We start from the raw sequence: 22,107 nt of genomic DNA on the forward strand, positions 1-22,107 counted from the left end.
TCGAGTGTCGGAGTCGCCCCCTCCTTCCCCTCTTTACAGATCTCCACATGATGTACGGTTGAAGTCAATTGAAGAATGTTGTCACATGCAACCAACAAAGTCTTTCTAATCATTATGCATATACTATGCAACAACTTAACCCAGCTAAGCCATCTTTCAGCCTCTGGATAATGTCATTATGATTATAAATAGACCAATACATATCATGCACTTATAACTTAACATTTTAAAATGTTTGAACAAGAATTCACTACTACACATTTATGTATGGGGAAGATTACTAATATTACAATAATATTGGGTGCACCTTAGATCATACCTTTGTTGACTAAGAACTTTTAATGGATATAATTCATGCTTCAATTCATTTTGTGGGGTTCATATATAAATCAATTATCATGGGAATGTGCAAATGTTGCCCCCTTGTAGGATTGCACTGTATATTTCAGGTTAGTGTCGAAGCTTCAAAAGTGTTTTGGACAACTTCCATACATGTTGCCCATTCATTACCCTCTAAAGCCATTAAAAAGTATGTTTGTATTTCATGCATGACCATTGAACATTGTCTTGAGGCCATTAGTCTTGATCTACCAAAAGACAAATTCCCTTCATATATGTTTTTTGTAATAGAGTATGCCTGTTAAATGACTCATTTTGCTTTGTAGTAGAGATCTGTCATTGTATGGTCTCCTTGCAGCTAAGTGGTTTTAAATTTTGTAATCTGCCTAACCTTGCAATGCAATTTAATGTACATATACTTGTGGTTTTGCCATCCATTTAAAATACACTCTACAGGTTTTAACTTAAGTACTAGTTTCTTATAAAGTGTATTACTATTACATATATGATATTTAAAAACCCAAAACCTCTCTTGAAGTTCTGTTTTTCTTTAACAATCAACCATGTATCTTACATCTATGTATTAAATAGATAGATAAACACTTTATACTCTACTGAAATCTCATCTTTATGGGGAAATATCTAAAAAACAACCAATAACCTCTACTAGCTTTTACGGTATCAATTGCATATCCAATAAGATTTTTTTCAAATGCCAAAAGTATTGTAGTATCTGTGTTCTATACCTTTTGAAATGCAAAAGGGCCAACTGAAATTTCAACTAAACAGATGGCAGACTTGAATATTCAGACCAATATTCTAACTTTTTCCCAAACTTAGATAACAAAAAACACATAAAATGAAAGGTATGTAGTGAGATTGTGTAAAACACAGCAAAAGACTGTTTGAAAATTATCTTGAACAGGCAGAAGGAGGAGAGGGAAAATATTAAAAAATAAAAACTGCTTGTACCTGGTTGGCGGGTCTGGGTTGCGTGTCAGAGGTCAAGGAGAGAAGCAGAGCAAACAATCCATAGTAAAGGAGGTTACTTTCTATGTCTGTTTACTGGAAGAAAAGAAGCAACTCCTGCGTTGGAAATGTACACTGCCTCAGAAGCTAACCACCAGAACATCTACTTCCTCACTGGAGCAAGAACAGAAGCAAATATCAAGCTTCCTTTTCTGGACTACCAAAACAGCCAATATATTGTTTCTCTTCATATTTAAGCAAAGTATGGGCATGTGTCCAGCAAAAGATGAACCAACTGCCAGCTGTCCAGGAAAAGACTCGGCTATATATCTGCTCTACAGATCACAAGAAATGACCCCTGGCGCCATTTCCCAGCCAAATTAAATTACTATCCGGCCCTTAATAATTCACCCGCCTCTGAATATATGTGCTTTAAATTACTGCTCTTCATGTTGTACAAATACGAATTATAGACATATAGATGGCAATTCTTTTAGGCCTTGCGCTGCAACATTTAGCAAATTAATTAAGTTATAATGTAACTTATAAAATTGCAATTTGCCTAAATTATAACATTGTCAAATAAGATTTATTTTTTTTTACGATTATTCCTAATTTGTACAACATCAGGATTTGAATATTAAATTAAAAGCATTTGTCTAAAACATGACTAATTTTTGTACTTAGACTAGATTTGTCCCTGCATATACCTGGTTCAGCCACCAATTACCTCATAAGTAATGTCTTTTCTTATGACATTAACATATGTTAAACATTAACATATTTTAAATAAATATACTAGTATAGGTGCATGGTTTTTAAATTTATTTCTAATTAAAATACACTCCAAAATGTGTGCTTAGGAGATTTGTATTTATACCTGATTCAACCACTAGCTTAACTTCATATGCAATGTGTCTTTTCTTATCACATCCCACCTAGATATCTACGTACATTAAGTTTTGAGTTTCTGCATATATATAGCTCTAGTTTGTTTGCATATGAAAGATTTGCATTCCCAGCCCTTTTCCAGAAAGTGTATCGCATTTTCCAATGTAGTTACAACCTATGTTATCCATTTGGAGTGCAAGCCATTTAGTATGTATGTGATCAGCGGCACTTGGAATATTATTCATGTATACATTGCACGCACATCATCCCCATTTTGTGATCATATAACTCCACTTCAAAAATAATACAAACAAACATGTAGATCTACTACATCCCCTAGCTGGCACTTCAAAGAATATGTTCATCATCCCACTGCAACAACTTCAGTGCCTCGACCTTCGATGTAGGTGGACCAAGAACTTCTCTTCATTTACTGGAATAGATGAATCTGCACACAATGTAATTCATAATCACATAAGTACCAGCACTTGCTTCCTTTAACTAGCTAACAACCTCTTCTAATTCCTAAGTAAAAAATGTCAAACCACATTTGTCTTTGTTCATCCATATCACTTGCAAAAGCTTTAAGCCCATGTATAGCATTTTCTTAAATGTAAAACAACACTTTTTTTCTAGAAGATAGTAAAACTTAATTACCAACTTATACGAGCAAGACTCATCTAATCTCATCTAAATAGGTTAGATGACTGTCATTGTATATTAAATCCAATCAAGAGTTATATAATATATAATAAGCATATGTCCACTAGTTTTCCACGAAAGGCTATTGGTATACAGTTCTTCAATTCGGCCTCCACGAACTTCCACTTACGATACCTCCAAGGATGAACCAACTATGTCCAAATATTAGCACTCATGTAGTCAATCATAATAATACCTTATGCATTGCAATGCAATTGTCACAACTTGGTTCCTACACTTACATCTCACCCACCTTCGTCGACATCGACAATTGAAGTTATGCGTCGTCTGCGATAACCACGTATACAAAGTAAGCTACTAGAATAGGTTATCATACATTTCGTAGTTGTAGACAACAACTTACTCTTATATGCATGTAGAAATGGAAACCATGAAAATAATGCATGGTACCACAATGGGTGTTCATGGATGGTTTATTCAAAATGAAGGGGGAGAGTGGATAAGGCAACAAAACTGTTCATCTAACATATAGCAGTGATATATCATGTCGCTCTAAATTGGATAAACAATATATATCGAACAAGTTATGTCTTAGTAGGTGAATTTTAACTTAAATTAACATACTCGATACAAATTAGAATTACCGTCATCATCATCTGTCCCCTCATGAAGATGTTGCTCAGACTCGCTACTAGAGTTATCATCGTCATTTATGTCATCCATCCCCAATTCATCATCTACTGGGTCATCATCAATAAATATAAAATCATCAATTTGTTCGGACGGGACTCGACGTGGTATGATTGCTGGATCAACATGCAAATTCTCTTCATCAACTCGATTCAATGGATCGGCCATGGCTGATTCACTCTCCAGAATAGAGGGATAGTAGTGGAGAAGTGCTTGATCATCATCTTCTGCTTCACCCCCAGACGATTCCTCATCATCATTCTCATCATCAGCAGTAGTCATCAAGCGAATGTTGTAGACATTCCTATTCGTAATCTTATGTACAACCTCCCAACTTCCTCCCAATGTTGGATCCGTGAGATAAAACACTTGCAATGCTTGGCACGCAAGGGCGAAAGGCTCATCTTTATACTATTGTCTAGCAGTATTCACTATCGTCAAGTGGTCCCTGACATGTATCCCCCTTCTCGGGTCGCCAACGTCATACCAAGCACAACTAAATAGATAAACCTTGCGCCAACCCATATATCGTAATTCTATAATATCATGCAACACTCCGTAGAAGTCAACAGGGGATCCCTGGTGCTCACCATGAACCACCACCCCGCTGTTTTGGGTGCAGCGATGCCTTTCACGCTCTTTCGTATTGAAGCGAACTCCATTCATTATACATCCGGCATATGATGCGACCCACGGATTTGGACCACATGCTAATGCATATATGTCATCGGTTACCTCAGTTGGCCTAATTGCACGCAAGTCTAGAATCTAGGACATAAGAAAGGCACAATTATTGTTTTACTAATATAATGAATATGAGGGAGACATATGTATGCTAAGTCGTTTGGTATAGTTACACGTGATTTGAACCACGATGGGAATTGACTCTGGTGCCTCCGGTCGATGTTATGAGGGTCCTCTTCTTTCAATTTGTTATAGTGCTCCCTGCATATATGTCAGCAAACATTACCACACAAGTCTAAAAACTATAAATTTGAATTAATATAGAAACTTTCCAAGCAGGATGTACTTACTCTATGTATTTCTCAACCTCGGTGCAATTATTAAGTACATACCATCGAGCCTTGGCCATTAATGCGGCAGATAACTTCTGCGAGCTTGCTGTCCCCAATGGCCGAACCTTTTGTGAGAAAACAGATAAACAAGGCTCATTTCCCGACCCATTCGAACCACCAGGTATGTCACTGTTGCGTTCCTCTCTGTTAAATCTAGTCTCAATATCATGAAGGTACATAGAGCAAAATGTAAGCACTCGAGATGAATATATGCCTCAGCAATTGAGCCTTCTGGACAGGCTCTGTTGCAGACTTCCCGTTTGAACTTCCCTAGGTATCTTTCAAAAGGGTGTATCCATCTGTATTGCACAGGTCCTGCCAGCAATGCCTCCTCTAGCAAATGAATGGCTAGGTGCACCATGATATTAAAAAAGGCAAGAGGGAATATCATTTCCAGTTTACAAAGAATGATGAGAATATTAGTTTGAAGCTGATGCAACACTGATAAGGTCAAAGTTCGTGAACATAATTCTTTGAAGAACGAGCTTAAGTCTATTAAGGCTTGACGTACATCGGGCCGTAAGAACCCACCAATCACAACCGGCAACAGTGCTTGCATAAATACATGACAATCATGGCTCTTCATTCCTTTGATTTTCCCATCACTAACACTGACACACCGTGCAATGTTTGAGGCGAAACCATTCGGGAATTTCACTTCTGACAACCACGCACAAAATTTCCTTCTCTCTTCTAGGTTTAACATGTAGCAACCAAGACTCATTGAAATACAATCGCCATCATATTGTAAATGCAATTCTTTCCTTAGTCCAAGATTTTCCAAATCCCTACGCGCATTGGCAGAGTCCTTGGTTTTCCCATCAATATTGAGCAAAGTTCCCAACACGTTATCACATATGTTTTTCTCAATATGCATAACGTCCAGGTTATGTCTCAACCCCAATTCTAACCAGTACGGAAGGTCAAAAAATATAGACTTTTTTGTCCAATTTAGTTGATTGGGTGTTCATTTCCTCTTCAAAGAAGATTTACCAAACTGGACATGTGACACCCCACGTAATTGTTCTAGCAAATCTTCTCGGCTAAATCTTGATGGTTGGAGTCGGTGTTCTTCGTACCCATTAAAAGGATTTTTTTTCCGTCTCCAACTGTGATTTGGTGCCAACCATCGTCGATGACCCATATAGCAATGTTTGCACCGATGTACTAACCATTGTGAATTTGTGTCAGCTGTACATGAAGGGCATGCCATCTTGCCCTTTGTGCTCCACCCAGAAAGGTTGGTATATGCGAGGAAGTCATTGATGGTCCAAAATAGCGCTGCATGCAGCCTAAATATTTGCCTACTATACGCATCATAGGTATGAATACCCTCTTCCCATAACTCCTTCAACTCATCGATAAGAGGACGTAAGAACACATCAATATCATTCCCTGGTGACTTAGGGCTAGGGATTAGCAAGGACAACATGGTGTATGGATCTTTCATGCATGACCAAGCGGGCAAGTTGTAAGGTACAAGTAGTACTGGCCATATGCTGTACGGTTTGTTCATGTTATTGAATGGGTTAAACCCATCACTCGCCAAAGCAAGTCTAACATTGCGAGGATCTTGGGAAAACCTCTCATGTTTGTGATCAAAGTCTTTCCATACCCTAAAATCTGCTGGATGTCGCATGCATGTTGGATCATTAACCCGAGCTTCTACATGCCATCTCATGGCTTGGGCCGTCTTCTTTGACATAAATAGCCTCTGCAAGCGCGGATTCAGGGGGAAATATTGAAGAACCTTTTGTGGTATCCTTTGTTGCTTACTTGTGCATACTCTCCACCTAGATGCGTTACATTTAGGGCATTCATTTAACGATGCATTTTCACTCCAAAACAAGGCACAATCATTTGAACACACATGTATCTTTTTGTAACTAAAGCCCAAGCCACGCTCCAAGCAACGAGCATCGTTATATGAGTCAAGAAATAGAACATCGGGAAATGCAACTTGCAAATGCTTTAACACCATATCAAATGACAGTCCAACCACCAATGCTCTTGATGTGAAGCAACTTGACGATGAATGACAGTTTTGAGAACTTATCGCATGAAGGATAAAGTGGACGTCGTGCATCAGCTACCAACTCCTCGAAATTAAGGTTTGTTGGAGGATTAGAGGTGGATGGTTGATCATGTGGGTTTGCATTTCCTTCATTTCTAGTTGAATTATCCATAAATGACCCATGACGAATGTCATCTAACATCTCGTCGACATCATCAATGTAGTCACTGTAAGCCGATGCATCATCTTCTTCTTCATTAGAAAAGGTAGCATCTAGGAAAGGATCATCTTTCCCATGGAATATCCATTCCGTATAAGTTGGATCAATCCCCATGATGAACAAATGATCTTTGATTGTATGAATAGAATGGAAAGCTCTATTCCGGCATCTCCTACATGGACACCTAATGTGATCAGATGCAGGTGTGTGGGCTTGCGCCATAGCCAGGAATTGTCTAACACCAACAGCATACTCATTGGATTGCAATCTATCTTCGAAATGCATCCAAGCATTATCCATCGTATGCAGGTGACCGACTAGTAGAAAAGAGAATGTTAGGTCCAAGAAGACTTGGTGTAATAACTAGGCAAAACTAAGATCATAAATATTAGTCTCCATACTTGGAGACAAGCTTTGACTATCAAAAAGACGTGACTTTGTGTATTAGTATCATACATAACGAAATCCTATAGTTATGATTATAAGGTGATAGTCAATGAACTGAATATGATACATGTACTTTGCAATGGAGTTATATACTGGGACTGTGGTTGCAAAAGTTGCTAATAAAGCAAAATTGGAAATGGACCATGTGCAATCTGTTTTTCATTTCTTTTTGTGGGTAGGTATAGATGAACAACTATGTTTAAGTGGTCTGTTTTAGAGTCGATGTCTAACTTGTGTTATCAAGTATGAGTAACCATACCTATTAGTTGCTCAGTTATCTGTAGACTAGTTAAAACCGTATAGGGTGATAAGACCATATATAGAAATGACTGCTATGTATTTGGGTTTTATCCAGTTCTCCTGAGTCAGGATAATCATGGTACTAAATTTAGCATAATATTATTGGAAATGTAGAATTACGTAGGAAAATTACCTTTAGTAATTCCAATAATCTGCAAAGGATAGCTTGAGATAGCTTTTTAAAGATTGTCTGTTGACTAGACGTGGTAAATAGGGAATGTTTGTGACTGATTAAATACAAATCAGTCTGCAAGACAATGTTGCACCATGGTATCCACAACCTACAGAAGTTGAAATAAGCTGAAATTTATTTACAAGTCTTGAAAAATAAGCTCGACGAAAATAATAACCTAAGAAACTGCATTACAACTTTATTTACAAGTGCTGAGAAATAAGTTTTAATTTATCAAATTCTAATTGGAACTGGAACAGTACCAACACTAAAGAAGTGGAGCAACGCTTAGTGTGTCCATGTAGGGACCCGAGAATGAGCCACTTAGGGTTCAAAACTGGAGGTATATCAGATTACTAATATATAAATTTTGTTATTAATGTTTGTTTTTTTTCATGCTAATTTAACTATAGTGGATATACATATATAGCCTTTGATAGGCCATATACGAAGCCTGAATGAGTTGAGGCGTGTGCGTGAACCTCTCTCCCAATTGCAATTTGCCTTTACAATAAAGTTAATGTAGAAGCAACTGGATAAGGGATTCTAACCAATGTGATATTAAAACATGATATGAAGTTTACCTGCTCTATTTAGGCCTACAAAATCCTTGAATATTTATAAGGAAAGAATATAGATTGCTGGAATTCACTGATTTATTCTGCATATATATGTGAGGGCATGTGTTCAGTCTATTCATGGATTTGCTGAGGCTTCCATGTGCAAGCCATTTAGAAAAAATGGCCACTTTATCTTTGGACAAAGAATACAATTCTAAAGAAGTATGATGGAAGGAATGCAGCCTGGTCAGTGTTTTGATTTTGAACTGTCATTTGATTAATATTATGTGTTTTCAACAGATTAGATGTTATGTAACAGATTGCTTATGACATCAACGAAGAGAGTATTCTTAGCCAATGTGCTTGGACCTAAACATATTTTTGCTGCCCATTTTAATGTTGAATCTGGCATTCACTGGTTGGGCTTGATCACTAACTTCTATTACATATGGTGCAAGGTTTGGATCTCTTGGACTGATGACGTTTGTACTGGTGCGTTTTCTGTTTTAAGACTTTTGATTTCTTGGGATGAGAGCTTTGTTCAGTGGAGCATATATGCTTAGATGACAATATTCTACCATAAATACCATGTTATGCCAACTCTTCTTGATTTTTGTGTATTTCTAGTGTTTGGGTGCTGATACAATAGTTATATGTACAGAGCAACCTCTGTTGAGTAGGAACTAATATATTTTAGACTAGGAACTAATATTACCACACACAAAAGCAAAAAAACAGAAGTACCCAACAAATAAAAGCAAAGATCAGGTACCTAAGAAGTAGAGAGAAACCATGAGAAGAATACGGATCATGGCAGAGATTCTGCAACTAAAATTTACCATTGAGAAAGATCTAGAGAGACCCAAGAATGTTAAGCTGAGAAAGAGAGATCAGGGGAGATATAATTATATATGGAAACAGATATATATGGTGCTATGTATTCCTTTCTTTTCTTGTTTGAAGTCAGTAATTTGGAGGGTATGACCAGCGCACGGTTTTAGCTTGCCGTGGCAATGTTGGAAGTCAGTAATTTGGAGGGTATGACCAGCGCACGGTTTTAGCTTGCCGTGGCAATGTTGGCTTTTGGCTCTGACCTCTAAAGAGCCTTTAAATGACTTTGTATTCTTATATTCTCGTCGATCGCCTTAAATAGCTTCTTTTCAACTGGAATGTCTTCTTCAAACACACTTCAACTAATCCAATTTTGCGTAACTATAATGCCCCGACCACCACTTTATTCATTCTAAAGTGAAGAAAAATCCCACCGGTTGTTATAATTGTTCAGTTATACTTGTTGTTATAAATTGTGTAACCCTCATCGCTGAAAAGAGATGCCACTTTAATCTAAATAATTGTTGTTATTATAGTATGTTCTATTTTCTAGTTATATGCAATTTGCAGGGACATGCATATAACTAGCTAGGATGTAGACGTTGCTTCTATTTAAAAGGAAATAGAGCTAATCTGGCTCTTCATTACCCTCTAAATTGTAGAATATCATGTACATGCATGTTCCTGTCAATAAAGTTTTAGAGAAATGCTAATGATCTACAAGTACTGACCAATTGATGAAAATTTGCACCATAAACCTATGCTGTAGTAGCTATGATCGATCTTCTATTTAATTTTTGTAAGAACTCTTAATATCTCATAATTAAATTTCTGTTAACATATCATATAGCTTGTACGTATATATAATTAAGTTGTCTTAATATTATTAACTATATATTATGCGTGCATTATAGGGCACAAGTGCTTAACATATAAAGCGTTAGAAAAAGTGACATAAGGGTTTATTAATTTTGAAGTTTTGTTAGTGGGACGACGTTATTTGGATAGAATTGGACGCTTGTACGTACTCCCATTAATATTACTAATTTTCCCTTAATTAATACAACAAAAACAAAAGGTGCAATTAATAACCACATACTACTTTGTGATATTCGACAACAAGAGTAGTTTGGAGTACTACTCTTCTTATTTGTATTTTTCTAACAGCATGTAGATTTTAATATATATATATATATATATATATATATATATATATATATAAGAAGCTGGCTATACTAGAATTATTTTACGTCCCTAATCTTGCATTTAAGATCCTGCCTAGGTTAAAAACATGGGTTCTTTTTTCTAAAGTTTTGGCAAAGAAAGTTTCTCATTCGTAATTAGTACCCTTTTTTAAAGCTATGTGAATCTAAAGAAAGTTTTTCGTTTTTGTTCCTTGATCTCTTTGTTCACGATCACACTATCACTATTCATGAACATTGCAACTGGCCATATTCAACAAATATTACTACTGGCAACTCTGAGTAGTAAATACTGCTGGCTGCATTTAACCATCAAGTGGTTAACCAGGCCAGTACCAGTACTAAACCCAGAAAGGAGAAGCTCGTTCAAATAATTGCAAAACAGATGTCCTTTAATTAGGAAGATACAAACTACACACGTACATACATAAAAGGAAATTAAGGAAGGAAAACGATGAAAATTAATAGATCTAATAATTTATGAGGCCAAGTGGAAATCAAAGTATGAGGGTGCTGGCATATGGTGTGTCACTTTTTTATTTAAAAGTGATGGTTTGTGTGTTACCGTTTTATTCACTTAGTTACTTATACTATCAAATTACAAGGTATGGACACCGACTCATTGATGATATGGTGGCTTATGCACGCTCTCAAGAGTGAAGGAGGTTATGTATGGGCATGCCAGAACTAACATGGTGATGTCCAGAGTGATTTCTTGGCCCTTGGATTTGTGTAACAGATTGCTCATAACATCAACGGAGAGAGTTTTCTTTATTCTGTGCTTGGACCTGAACAAATTATTGCTGCCCATTTTAATGTTGAATCTGGCATTCACTGGTTGGACTTGATCACTAACTTCTGCATACATATGGTGCAGGGTTTGGATCTCTTGGATTGATGATAACAGTGTACTGGTGCGTATACTGTTTAAGTGTTTTGATTTCTTGGGATGAGAACTTTGTTCTGTAGTAGATGACAATATTCTGCCATAAATACCAATCGATGGCCAACTACACTTGATTTTTTTTGTATTTCTAGTGTTTGGGTGCTGATACAATAGATATAGGAAAGTACAAGCAGAGTTGGGAGAGTATGGTCATAACGATTAGGGACACAAAAGCACTAGAATGTTGTAATACACTAGAATAGCCATTGGGATGAAAACAAAATGAGACGATGGCATCTGTTCAGGTGTGTCCAGATGTGTATATTTTTGACTTACTAGTAATAATAATTAGTTTCAGAGTTGTCCAGATTGCAAGCCCCAATAGAAGCAGAAGCTGCCCATGGCACTATCACTACACGACACATAGGGTTCAAAAGAAAGGAGGTGAACCCAAGACACATAGCATTGCCTCAATATTTGCTAGGTCGCGAGGGCTTGCACACAGGTATATGAAGCTAGCTTTGTTGATCTGCAGACTTGGGTTCTGCAATAGTTAATTCAACTATTATGCAGATTGCAAGTTTCACAAGGGGAAAAGAAAGGATGAGTATTAATTACTTATGTAGAGTAAACATTTACTGTACAAGGATCTAACTATGTTTTGGTTGACAGGGAAAAGCTGGATGAGAATGCAGTCCAGTGGATTTCACTGAGAAACTAGAAGCTGCTTGTGTTGGAGCTATGGAATCTGGGAAGATGACCAAGGATCTAGCTATTCTTATTTCCGGTCCTAAGTAAGTGTGTGTAGAGGAGGTCAATGTTCTATTTAAGATTAGTTTCTATTTCCATGGTGGTGATATACCATTACACATCGTGCAGAGCCAACAAGGATCACTATCTGAATACTGAAGAGTTCATTAATGTTGTTGCAACAGAACTTAGAGCAAGACTTTCAGCCTGAGCATAATAGCTGTATGTAAAAACATTATTATTCTTCTATGCACTAGAATGGTGTTCTCACTGCAGTTACAATCTTTCTTTTAATCTGTATGTAATAAGAGATAAATATATAATATGTCACTGTTATGGGAGTTTATTTTGGCCTACATCATCTATTTTTAACTACAAGACTGGTGGCAAGTGCTATAACAATAGGAGATAGATGCTTATCATTACATTATTAGCGAGAATACATTACCCTGCTTTGTTAAAAATGTTACCCATATATAAAAAAATAAAAAATATAAAAACAGCGAGAATACATGGGTAGGATTAGAAGAAACTATTTTCTTTTGCTATTGTAGTTGTGTGCGTAAGATTGTGTTGTTGCTCTTGGTTTTCTAATGTCAAGATCGATCTCAATCTTTTATCTTACTTTGTTGCTCCTTCTGTGTTTGAGTTGGGGAACAGAGTTTATTTATGATCTGGGTGCTCTTCCCACCATTGGTTGTTTTTGTTTTTCTCTTTCATTTTTGACCAAAGTCTAAACCATGCATGATATGAGTCCTATTTGTAATTCCAAATTAAAAGCAATTAAAACCATATATGAAGATTATTGAAACGCAAAACAGAGAACTGACCCTTATATAAACTATTCAGAGTGTGAGAGAGAGGACCTGCGAGAGTGGTGACGCCATAGACGAGTCCGTGGACAACTCTGACCGAGAATCGTGCGAACCGCTTTGCTCGATCCTTGTAAAGTGTCTCAAGTTGGAATCCATGGAGGGACGCAGTGATGCGACGCCATGTTCTGTCTTTGTATGAGCTCGGGGTCCAACCATAGGAAATACGATCCACGACGTCAACGAAGTTGGAAGCTCCACCGATGTTTCTAGGGTTGAACGTGGTGGATGCAAGTCGTGGGAGTCCCTGCAACTGGTGGACGCCGACGAGGATGATTTGCGAAATTCCCGAGAAAACTTAGGACTCCTTACAGAGATCTCTGTAAAATTTCTCTCCCCAAGCCCTAATTTACCCAATCCACAAGAAATAATTACGGGATGTGGCCAACAAATGTGAGAAAATACGAGAGATTTCACCTTCAATTTGGTAGATTTTGGTCTGGGAAGGTCGGCAATTTTACCGCTGAAATGAGAGAGAATCAATTCCCACCAAGGTTTTGTCCAAAACCCAGTCAAAGTTTGTACACGCATTAATATTTGGGCATTTTCATTTCCGACGAGTTCTTTTCGTGGGAAAATACACACTTATTACAACCAATTAGACAAGGTCGTAGTGATGTCGATGCAAAAAGCAATTTCTTATGTCACGGACCCAGTTTGTGGCATCAAGCAAGTATTTCCCACCAGCATTTGTCTTGGAAAACAAATTGGTGGAAAAAGGCCTATTATGTTGTAGTGTTGAGACTGTGAGAATGGTTCATTGAATCAATACCATATGCTTGATGGTACCCTTTGGCAAATATTGACTTGCTCTATTTGGAACTCATTATGGACGGTTTCGCCAACAATAAGCTTTATCATATTGTCGAAGTGGTGTTTTGCATATTTAAAAAGTTACGTTTGTCATTGACTTATTTCGTTTTTTCTTTTACAAAGATGAAGTGATTTGTTACCTTTAGATTTTTTATCAATTTTTTTATTTAATAAAAAAAATGCAACAAATTCGTATTTCTAAAACTAATTAATAATAACTCTTATATTTTTGTAATGCAGCATTCTCAATTTTCTGAGTATGGGCAGTACACTGAAAAACATCAAATGTATCTAAACAATGTTGAGCGTTGTGTATACAATAATTCTGTAGAATGAATGTTTTCATGTGCGTGCAAAACAGACGGAAAGGTGACAAAAGAGTGTGAGTGTCACAACTTCCGATGCAACTCTATCCTACTACTTCCATTGTATCTAACCCCATTCATTGATTGCTTGCTGCCACGCTAACATATCCCATCATCATTCTCTCTCCTTTTTTTTTTTTTTTTTCCTTAAAAACCTAACAACAAAATATCTAAAATATTGAAAGCTAGATATGCTTTTAAAATTAAATACATTTAATTTATTTAATCATGATACTTTCTCTAAAAATTTCTTGTAGATCCTCTAATATGGGAGAATAATATCTCAATAAAAAAAAAAAATTGATGTGATATGGATATACATGTTAGTGTTTTTTGTGGTTAAAGTATTTATTTTTTTAAAATAAAATAAAATAAAATAATCCTACGAATAAAAAATAAAAAGTAACTAACTTCTTATAAAAAAAAAATACTAATATTTAAAAAATAAAATGGTGCTGTGAACCACCCTATGTGGGGGTGGAGGGGTTGCCTCATCCTCTAGCTCCCTTACAACAAACAGGGTGACTGCCAACATGGGTACTCTTTCTCATGCCAATTTTTTTTTTTTTCTAGATTTTTTAGTGTTCAATTTTAAAATATATGTTTTTGAAATGAGCAATGTTATACACCACACTCTCATCTCATTTTGATCATACTAAATTGTATGTGGTATATTCATCACTATTAGATGATACAGAAGCATGTAATAAATGATCATTTAATGATGATAAATGTGACACATCATACTTATTAAGATAAAAGTTAGATGGTAGTATGATGTATAGAATTTTTAAAAATTATTTTTATTTAAAAAAAGATATTATTTTAATTATTTTTGTGTATGATGGCATGGCTTGGTGACGCAGTAGTTAGGACATGCGTAAACAATATATTAAGTCATAATGTAAACATCCCTTTGCATCTCGATAGTTTCAAATCTATAAGTTTATTCACAAAATACCGGCCCTCGTGGCTTGCATGATAGTTTACCTTTCAATAAATGGTAGGAGAAATTGAAGAATTAGAAAATCATGGAATAGAAACGAAAAGAAAAAAGAAGTGGCAAACATATTGCCAAGAACTTGAGTGGCAGATTCAGGATAGTGACTGGTGTAATGAATTTTACTTCAGAGTTCCATTTTTTCCAGGTTCATACCCATTTTAGGTGTACACGAAGACCATCCCCCCTTGGAGCTTCTTTTAACTTCCCATACAAGAAAACAAGAATGTCATTCAACATAATTATTTAGAAAGTTACAAAAAGATTCCTCTCTCTCTCTCTCGTGTAGATTATACCTCCATATATATATAGAACAAGCATGAGAAGGATATGAACAGAAATGAATGTTGCTTTTGGAACCCAAAACTGCGAAGTTTTCAGAGAGAGAGAGAGAGAGAGAGATGGCAAGTGAAGTGGTGAAGAGGGTAAAGTGTGGGTGCTGTGGGATGTGGGAGGAGTGCACAGTGGAGTACATTGAATGGGTTCAGGAGCGGTTTGGAGGATTCTGGGTTTGTGGGCTATGCGAAGAAGCTATCAAAGATGAGCAAGCACGTCTTGGTGTTGGAGTTGAGGCTGCTTTGAGGGTGCATGCCACCTTTCTAGAGTCTGCACATGCTGATCCTACTGCTCGCATGGCTCCTTCCATTCTTCAACTCATCAAAAAGATCATGTCTTCTTCTTTGTCACCAAAGGCTTCTTTGCCCTAACTCTTTTTACACTCTTTATCCTAAATGTTAACATTGTTCGTGATGCTAACATTGATGCTTTTGTGATGGCTATGGAGCCGAAAATAGAACAGTTGGCCAGTTGCTCTTTCATCTAAATGCCTCTCCCTTTTAAATTTATTTGGAATGATTTATTAAATCATTCACAGCCATGACCCATTATCCATCTTGATTGCATAAGCTTAGGATTATGCTGATGAATGCAAAGGTTTTGGGCAGCATTAGCTACTCCTTCACATCCATCTCAGGTACAGCAAGACAAGAGACCAGATAAAACAAAGCAGCCCTTTAAATTACAACAAATCATACAAACAAATCACTTAGTACAGCAAGCCAAGTTGAGTTGCCTATCCTATGCAGGAAATATCTTTACACATGTTTACAACATTTAACTCGTTATTTACACACCCAATGAAACTTAAATCGAGTTGCACAGACACATCCTTTCAAAAGCACCGATCATATCTCTCTTTTGGCTAGTGGTTGGGACCCAAGAGAGATAGAAGAAAAGTCCTGTAATGACCTGATGTTTCTGAGTGGACTGCATCATTCAATGTCTTCTTGTATTTCCTCAGGTATTCGACTTTTATGTACTGCATATCGATCTCAGTCCTCGTCACAATGACCCTCACCAGGGTGGTGTCATTAGTCCCCAAACCCTTCATAGATTTATGCAACACCTGCAAAGTTTCAGCAAGTAGTCAGTAAATTCTTGAGCACCATAGTCCCAAAGTATCAGTAAGTAAAATAACTGGCCCCTGCTTTTCCAGACAAACAAGAGATACGGAAACAGAGAAAAACAGTTTGCTAATCATAATTTAATATCTATCAAGTTTCATAATCCAAATGGATTTAGTCATTAATCGATGGGTTAGGTCCACTAGTTCATTGTTGGTTTATAATCTTTACAATGGAATTTATTGGAATAATCGAAGGGGACATTTAGTGGCTCAATCAGAAGGAAGTTATGCAAAAGCTACAAAACTATTACAAAGCTAGCAATTAGAAATCGATCCTTGTATTCGATGTTATAGGCCTTATTCACACAAAGGAAAAATATTGCGTAAAGATTTAGACCCCATTTGGTTTCACAGATGGTCTCAACCCGTCTTATCTCATCTCATCTTAACATCCAAACATCATTCAAACACACACTTTTCACTTTCAAATTTTCAAATTTTCAACTTTTTCATCTAATCATTACCTAATCATTATCCAAACTTCCAAACAAAACACAAAAACAATTCAACTTTTTCAAACCTCAAAACAAAAATTATATTTTAACAATATTTCAACTTTATAATTTTTTTATTCAACATTTTCTCTCTCATTTCCCAAAATCCCATAGAACATCTTAACTCAAACCATTTCACTACTATTCACAAACTATCTAACTATTAAGATTTCTCATCTCATCTGTGTAACGAAACGAGGCTCGACTTTAGACCACTCATTATTTTCTGGTGCTAGAATGAAACACTAAGCTTTTAACAAAATTATTTCAATGATCTAGCTGATTTTTACTATACATGACGTGGCATAAATTTTTTTTTTTTTTAATTAGCGTTGTTCTGACATACTGTGTTTGAAATTTAGAGACGTAGTCCATACTAGATCATCCAACATAAAGAGACATGTGTACCAGATAACACCACTATTTCCATTTTCATTTTCTGCCAAATAACGTCTGCTGCAATATGAAATCTCAGAAGTAATATTTAGTTTGCCTTTTTATCATGAAGTGTCCCCTTTTTTAATAATTTCATGATAAACTTCTCCTATGTAACCAAATTCAGATTAGAGAAACAACAGCTCAGCTTAGAGTGGATGATACCTTTGCAAAGTATGTTGCAGGATTCTCTGAGCAGCGTAAAATTGTCAAAAGAGCATATTCGAAGAGCCCAGACGTTTCACCCTTTACCACCTGAGATAAGTTCAGTTTGGCTTAGTGTCGGACAAACATTGCAAGAGTTAAAAGGCCTCCTTTCTTCAGGCATATAAATTAAACAATAATAAGCAAAAAGATACAGACAGTAGAAACAAGATATACCTTTTTCAGTGATCTTCCATACATGTCATGGTAAGCAGAACTAATAGCAGCCAATTGTGCCCTGCTTCGCTCACTAAATATGCGGATGAAGGTCTTCTCATCTGTTCCCAATTTCTTCTCCCCTGCTTTATAAAGAGCCTTTGCATCCTTCTGGGTTATCTCTCTGTCAACTTCCAGACCTTCATAACGGAGTGTTCTTACATATGCAAGCAATAGCTACACAAAGTATTTTGCATCAAGATATTGATGAATTCATTTCCTTTTATATTTTTAAAAGAAAATTATCAAATATGGGATAGGCGTTAAAATGGTTAAGCATGGAAAGGGTTCATGATTCAAGCTGGATTTCGTGAAAAGTTCAGAGGTAGCATTAATAAGGAAATCTGTTAACGGCCTTAACTCAAAGACTAGACTAACAGAGCGATCCTTCAAAAACAGAAAAAGAAAAAGAACATATGGAACCAGTTATAATCATAAATCATGCATCAGGTCACCCCTCACTACAGAGATATAGTATTGCCAAAATCACACTTGTGTCAGGACCAAAGAATCCCTCTATTTCATGATCCAGCTACAGATGCCATAAATGACTTTATTGGGACCTAATTATTACTTTTATATGCCTAATCTTCAATGCACATGCCATGTGGTAAGGATCATACTACACATATGCCTTCAGATCTTCTACAAAATATCAGGTGACAACAAAAAAAATCAAAACAAAACGATATTCATTTCGGGGTTTTTTTCAAAATGCAAAGCATGTGGACAGAAAAAAAGGGCAGCATAAATGAGATAACTGGATGAAAAAAATCTCAAAAATTCTCCTATAATGGAAAGCTAAGGATGTATCTCTCCAAAGCAAAATATCCACACTTGACTAAAGCAAGATTGAGAAATATAGAAAGAAACTTTACCTTTTTATGATCTCCAGAGGCACAGCTTTCAATATCATGTTCAAGGGGAACCCCAAATTTTGAGTGATATATTTGCTTAACATGCTGTATCTGGGATGGGGTACGAGAACAGATTACTTCAGTGGCAGCTTCAAGGTTCTTTGTCTCTGCACGTAATGCCTGCCAGACAATTAGTGCATCACGTCCCGCTGGATCGTGCATCCAGAGCAGCACTGCTGTCTAAGGGATGATTATAAGATGATCAGGAGTTAAAAAATACATAAACCAAAAATACATAAACCAAAGAAAAGAAAAAAGGATATTGATCAAGATGCTTTGCCACAGCTCTTTGCAAAATACTATCATATACAATTTTTTTCCAGTAGCTGAGTGAAAAAGACAAAAAAGAATAAAATAAAAGAGCAAACAGATCAAAGAGTACACACGCTCCACGGACCTCAGCCTAAAACAATTAAAGAGTATGTGTAACAAGTCCTGGATCTGCATTTATTAAACGACAAATATTCTATGTAACTAAGTTAGCACGCATTGAGGTTTTTTTTTTTTTTTTTTTTAATGTTGGGGAACCTCTCCAAGGCAGGGCTCTTCGGACCCACCCCAGCAGAGTAAACTCTGATCTCGTGCACCGCACCCTCAAAAGTTTTCCTACACGGAACTGGTTAAATCGATGGCTTTCACCAAGGGGTGTGGCCCCAAAAGAATTGTTTGCACCCATGAGGTGTTGAACCTTAGACCTTGAAGTGAGTGATACCCCAAGACCAAGGCTTTCAACACTTGGGGTAACCCTTTGGGGTTCGCATGCATTGAGGTATTATACAATAAATAGAATCTTTATTGTATACTAAGAATATCTCTGGGTTGGTTTGGATACTAAGAATATCTCTGAATAGTACTGAAATAGTTTGAATTAATAGGTTTTATTGGGTTTTGGAAAGGGAGAGAGAAAAAGTTGAATAAAATATTATAAAGTTAAAAAATTGTTTGAATATAATTTTTTCATATTATTTTTGTTTTGAAATTTGAAAAAATTGTATTGCTTTTTGTGTTTTGTTTGAAAGTTTGAAAAAATTGTAATGATTAGGTAATGATTATATGAAACAGTTGAAAATTTGAAATTAAAAAGTGTTTTGTATTTGAGTGATGCTTGGAAAGGAAATATTTGAGAATATCTAAGAATACCCGAGAAAAGTTATGTTTCCAAACATGCCCTCAATGTTATTATTTTGATCCCCAAAGTTTTAGTTAAGCAACTTAATCTTATATCCCCCGCTTTCCTATGTTTATATGTAAGTGATGAGAAACCTCATAAATTTTGCTTAAGAGAAGAGAGGGAACACGAGCAATTTATATAGTGTGTCGTGGTAACCCTGATCATCAAAAGTTATAATGGATAGGTTCTTTAACTTCTTTTAAAATTAAATAATATTTATGAATCCATTTGGTACATAAGTTCAGAAAATAAAAAAGCCCTATTAGGAAAACTAAAAGACCATTGATTTCAAATGTTTAACCAAATATATTATTATATCATAACAATTTTTTTTTATAGGTATATCATAGCAAAATTATTGATGTAGTTATATTTATTATTTCTTCATTTAATGAATTTAACTTAATGACATTATTTAATTTTCAATAACATAATAATTTTCAATAACATAATAAGATAATTAATGATGTGACATTATAAGAGGGAAGGTCCATGCTTTAACAAATATATAGTATTTAGATATATAGATAGGTATTAGTACCTCTAATTTGCCAGTAAGCTCTTTAGACAAGCGTTTAAAGAGGTCATCAGAATACATTGTTCTATATTCTTGTTGGATAAGGGCGCGCTGTGTTGCATCCCGATGCGCAAGAATATTGACTACTGCTGCAGTATCACACCCGAACCCTGGAAATTCAAATAAGAAGATTATGAAACAAATATTCCACATACACAATGCAACTTAATGAAACATCAAATTTCCCATGGCAGACACAATGGGAAATCGCAATATACATAAATAACAGCCCACAGAAGGAAAATAGAGGACAGCTCCTATTGGAGAATTTGGCAAATGCATAACTACCAACATGTTGAACAATAAAAATGTAGGGAAGTGGTGGAAGAACTGGATGTATATCACCAGGAACTACCACTCATAAATATTAACACCATCTTAGATTGAACTTCTGTTGCATGGGTGTACAAATCATCTCCCTGTCCTTACGACATATTATGTCTACTTCTTTGGTATACTACCACAAACTCGTTGTAATTTGGAGCAAATAAAACTTTCATATTATCCATCTCAATTGACGGATTCTAGCACTAACGCACGTGTGTACGCATGAAAAATGAAAATTGACCGTCATTATTAGCTGGAACAGAGCCTTTATGCTTCCAGATCCAAAAAGAAAAGCTAGTTATTGTGCTAATTAAGGGCCAAAATTTCATGCCTCAAATGTCACCGTATGAGATCTAGCAGCGGTAATTATAATTATCAACAAAAAGAAAAAAATTTCGAAATTCAGAACAAAAATTTTAACCCAAAACCTAGGTTTATGAGGAAAAAAGTTTCCTATTTACGCAATCACGATCTATGCAATAAAACGAAAAAACAAAAGAGATCTTCTAAGGGAAGGCTCTGAGAAGCAAAGCAGGTATAATATCTGCGTCATTTCACTGATTGCATGAACATTTTTCGAACGTTTCCAACGGTAGATCAGAAAAACTAGCAAAAGAGGCAAGAGATAAGAGCATATGAAAACAACCTAACAAGAAGAAATTCGAGACAAAAGAAGGAGAAAGTTAGTACCCTTGAAAGCACGGTAAAGCGCTATAGCGTCGTCTCTTGGTGAAGTGGCAACGGGAGAAAGAATCAGCGTCGACATTTTCTCAGTCCCAAAATCTCTCGATCGATCTTCTTGTCTTGTGCGTTTGTTTTTGTAATGAAATGAAAAATAGAGAGGAAACAGAGCAGGCAGTTTGAAAACAGACCGACAGACGCTCTCCCTCCCTCCATTATTTATTTATTTTATTTCATTTAATGGACACGCGGCACGCCATCGGTGACCTCGACTAGGGGTGGCCCCACTTACCTCTCATTTCTAGACGTTATCTAATAGACAAAATTCATTGTATTAGATATCCGTATTTTTCACGTTTAAGACGTGTCGTTTTCTCTCGTACAAATAAGATAGTTATTCTGTACTTTTTAGGATTCGTATGGTTATTAAACTTATCTCAACTCATCTCAATTTATCACTATAATTTTTTTAAATTTTAATATAAAATATAATAAATAATTTAACTTCAAATTTTAAAATAATAATAATATTAAAAAATAATATTCTAATAATATTTTAT

General features: G+C 36.0%; 2 protein-coding genes and 1 pseudogene across 2 annotated transcripts; 2 read left to right on the plus strand and 1 right to left on the minus strand.

Annotated features, from left to right (window-relative positions):
* The first annotated feature begins 7,388 nt into the window (after window positions 1–7,388).
* On the plus strand, window positions 7,389–12,231 carry LOC121242417 (annotated as a pseudogene).
* A 3,230-nt stretch (window positions 12,232–15,461) lies between these two features.
* On the plus strand, window positions 15,462–15,767 carry LOC121242418. The gene has a single exon (XM_041140281.1). The coding sequence runs from the start codon at window positions 15,462–15,464 to the stop codon at window positions 15,765–15,767; it is 306 nt and encodes a 101-aa protein (XP_040996215.1).
* Window positions 15,768–16,056: 289 nt separating this feature from the next.
* On the minus strand, window positions 16,057–21,750 carry LOC121243052 (annexin D5). The gene is made up of 6 exons (XM_041141114.1): window positions 21,557–21,750; window positions 20,504–20,649; window positions 18,753–18,971; window positions 17,836–18,051; window positions 17,620–17,709; window positions 16,057–16,465 (listed from the first exon to the last, which is right to left on the minus strand). The coding sequence occupies exons 1-6, from the start codon at window positions 21,630–21,632 to the stop codon at window positions 16,262–16,264; spliced, it is 951 nt and encodes a 316-aa protein (XP_040997048.1). The 5' UTR covers window positions 21,633–21,750; the 3' UTR covers window positions 16,057–16,261.
* Window positions 21,751–22,107: the final 357 nt, after the last annotated feature.

Source organism: Juglans microcarpa x Juglans regia, chromosome 8D (genome assembly GCF_004785595.1).
Source record: "Juglans microcarpa x Juglans regia isolate MS1-56 chromosome 8D, Jm3101_v1.0, whole genome shotgun sequence".
Classification (NCBI taxonomy): domain Eukaryota; kingdom Viridiplantae; phylum Streptophyta; class Magnoliopsida; order Fagales; family Juglandaceae; genus Juglans; species Juglans microcarpa x Juglans regia.

Bases quoted from the DNA above. Each gene is read 5' to 3' on its own strand.
- LOC121242418 (XM_041140281.1), top strand. From the start codon at position 15,462: ATGGCAAGTGAAGTGGTGAAGAGGGTAAAGTGTGGGTGCTGTGGGATG.
- LOC121243052 (XM_041141114.1), bottom strand. From the start codon at position 21,632: ATGTCGACGCTGATTCTTTCTCCCGTTGCCACTTCACCAAGAGACGAC. The intron at 20,650-21,556 runs GTACTAACTTTC...TTGAATTTCCAG, and splicing joins GCTTTACCGTGCTTTCAAGG to GGTTCGGGTGTGATACTGCA. The intron at 18,972-20,503 runs GTACTAATACCT...ATCATCCCTTAG, and splicing joins AGCTTACTGGCAAATTAGAG to ACAGCAGTGCTGCTCTGGAT.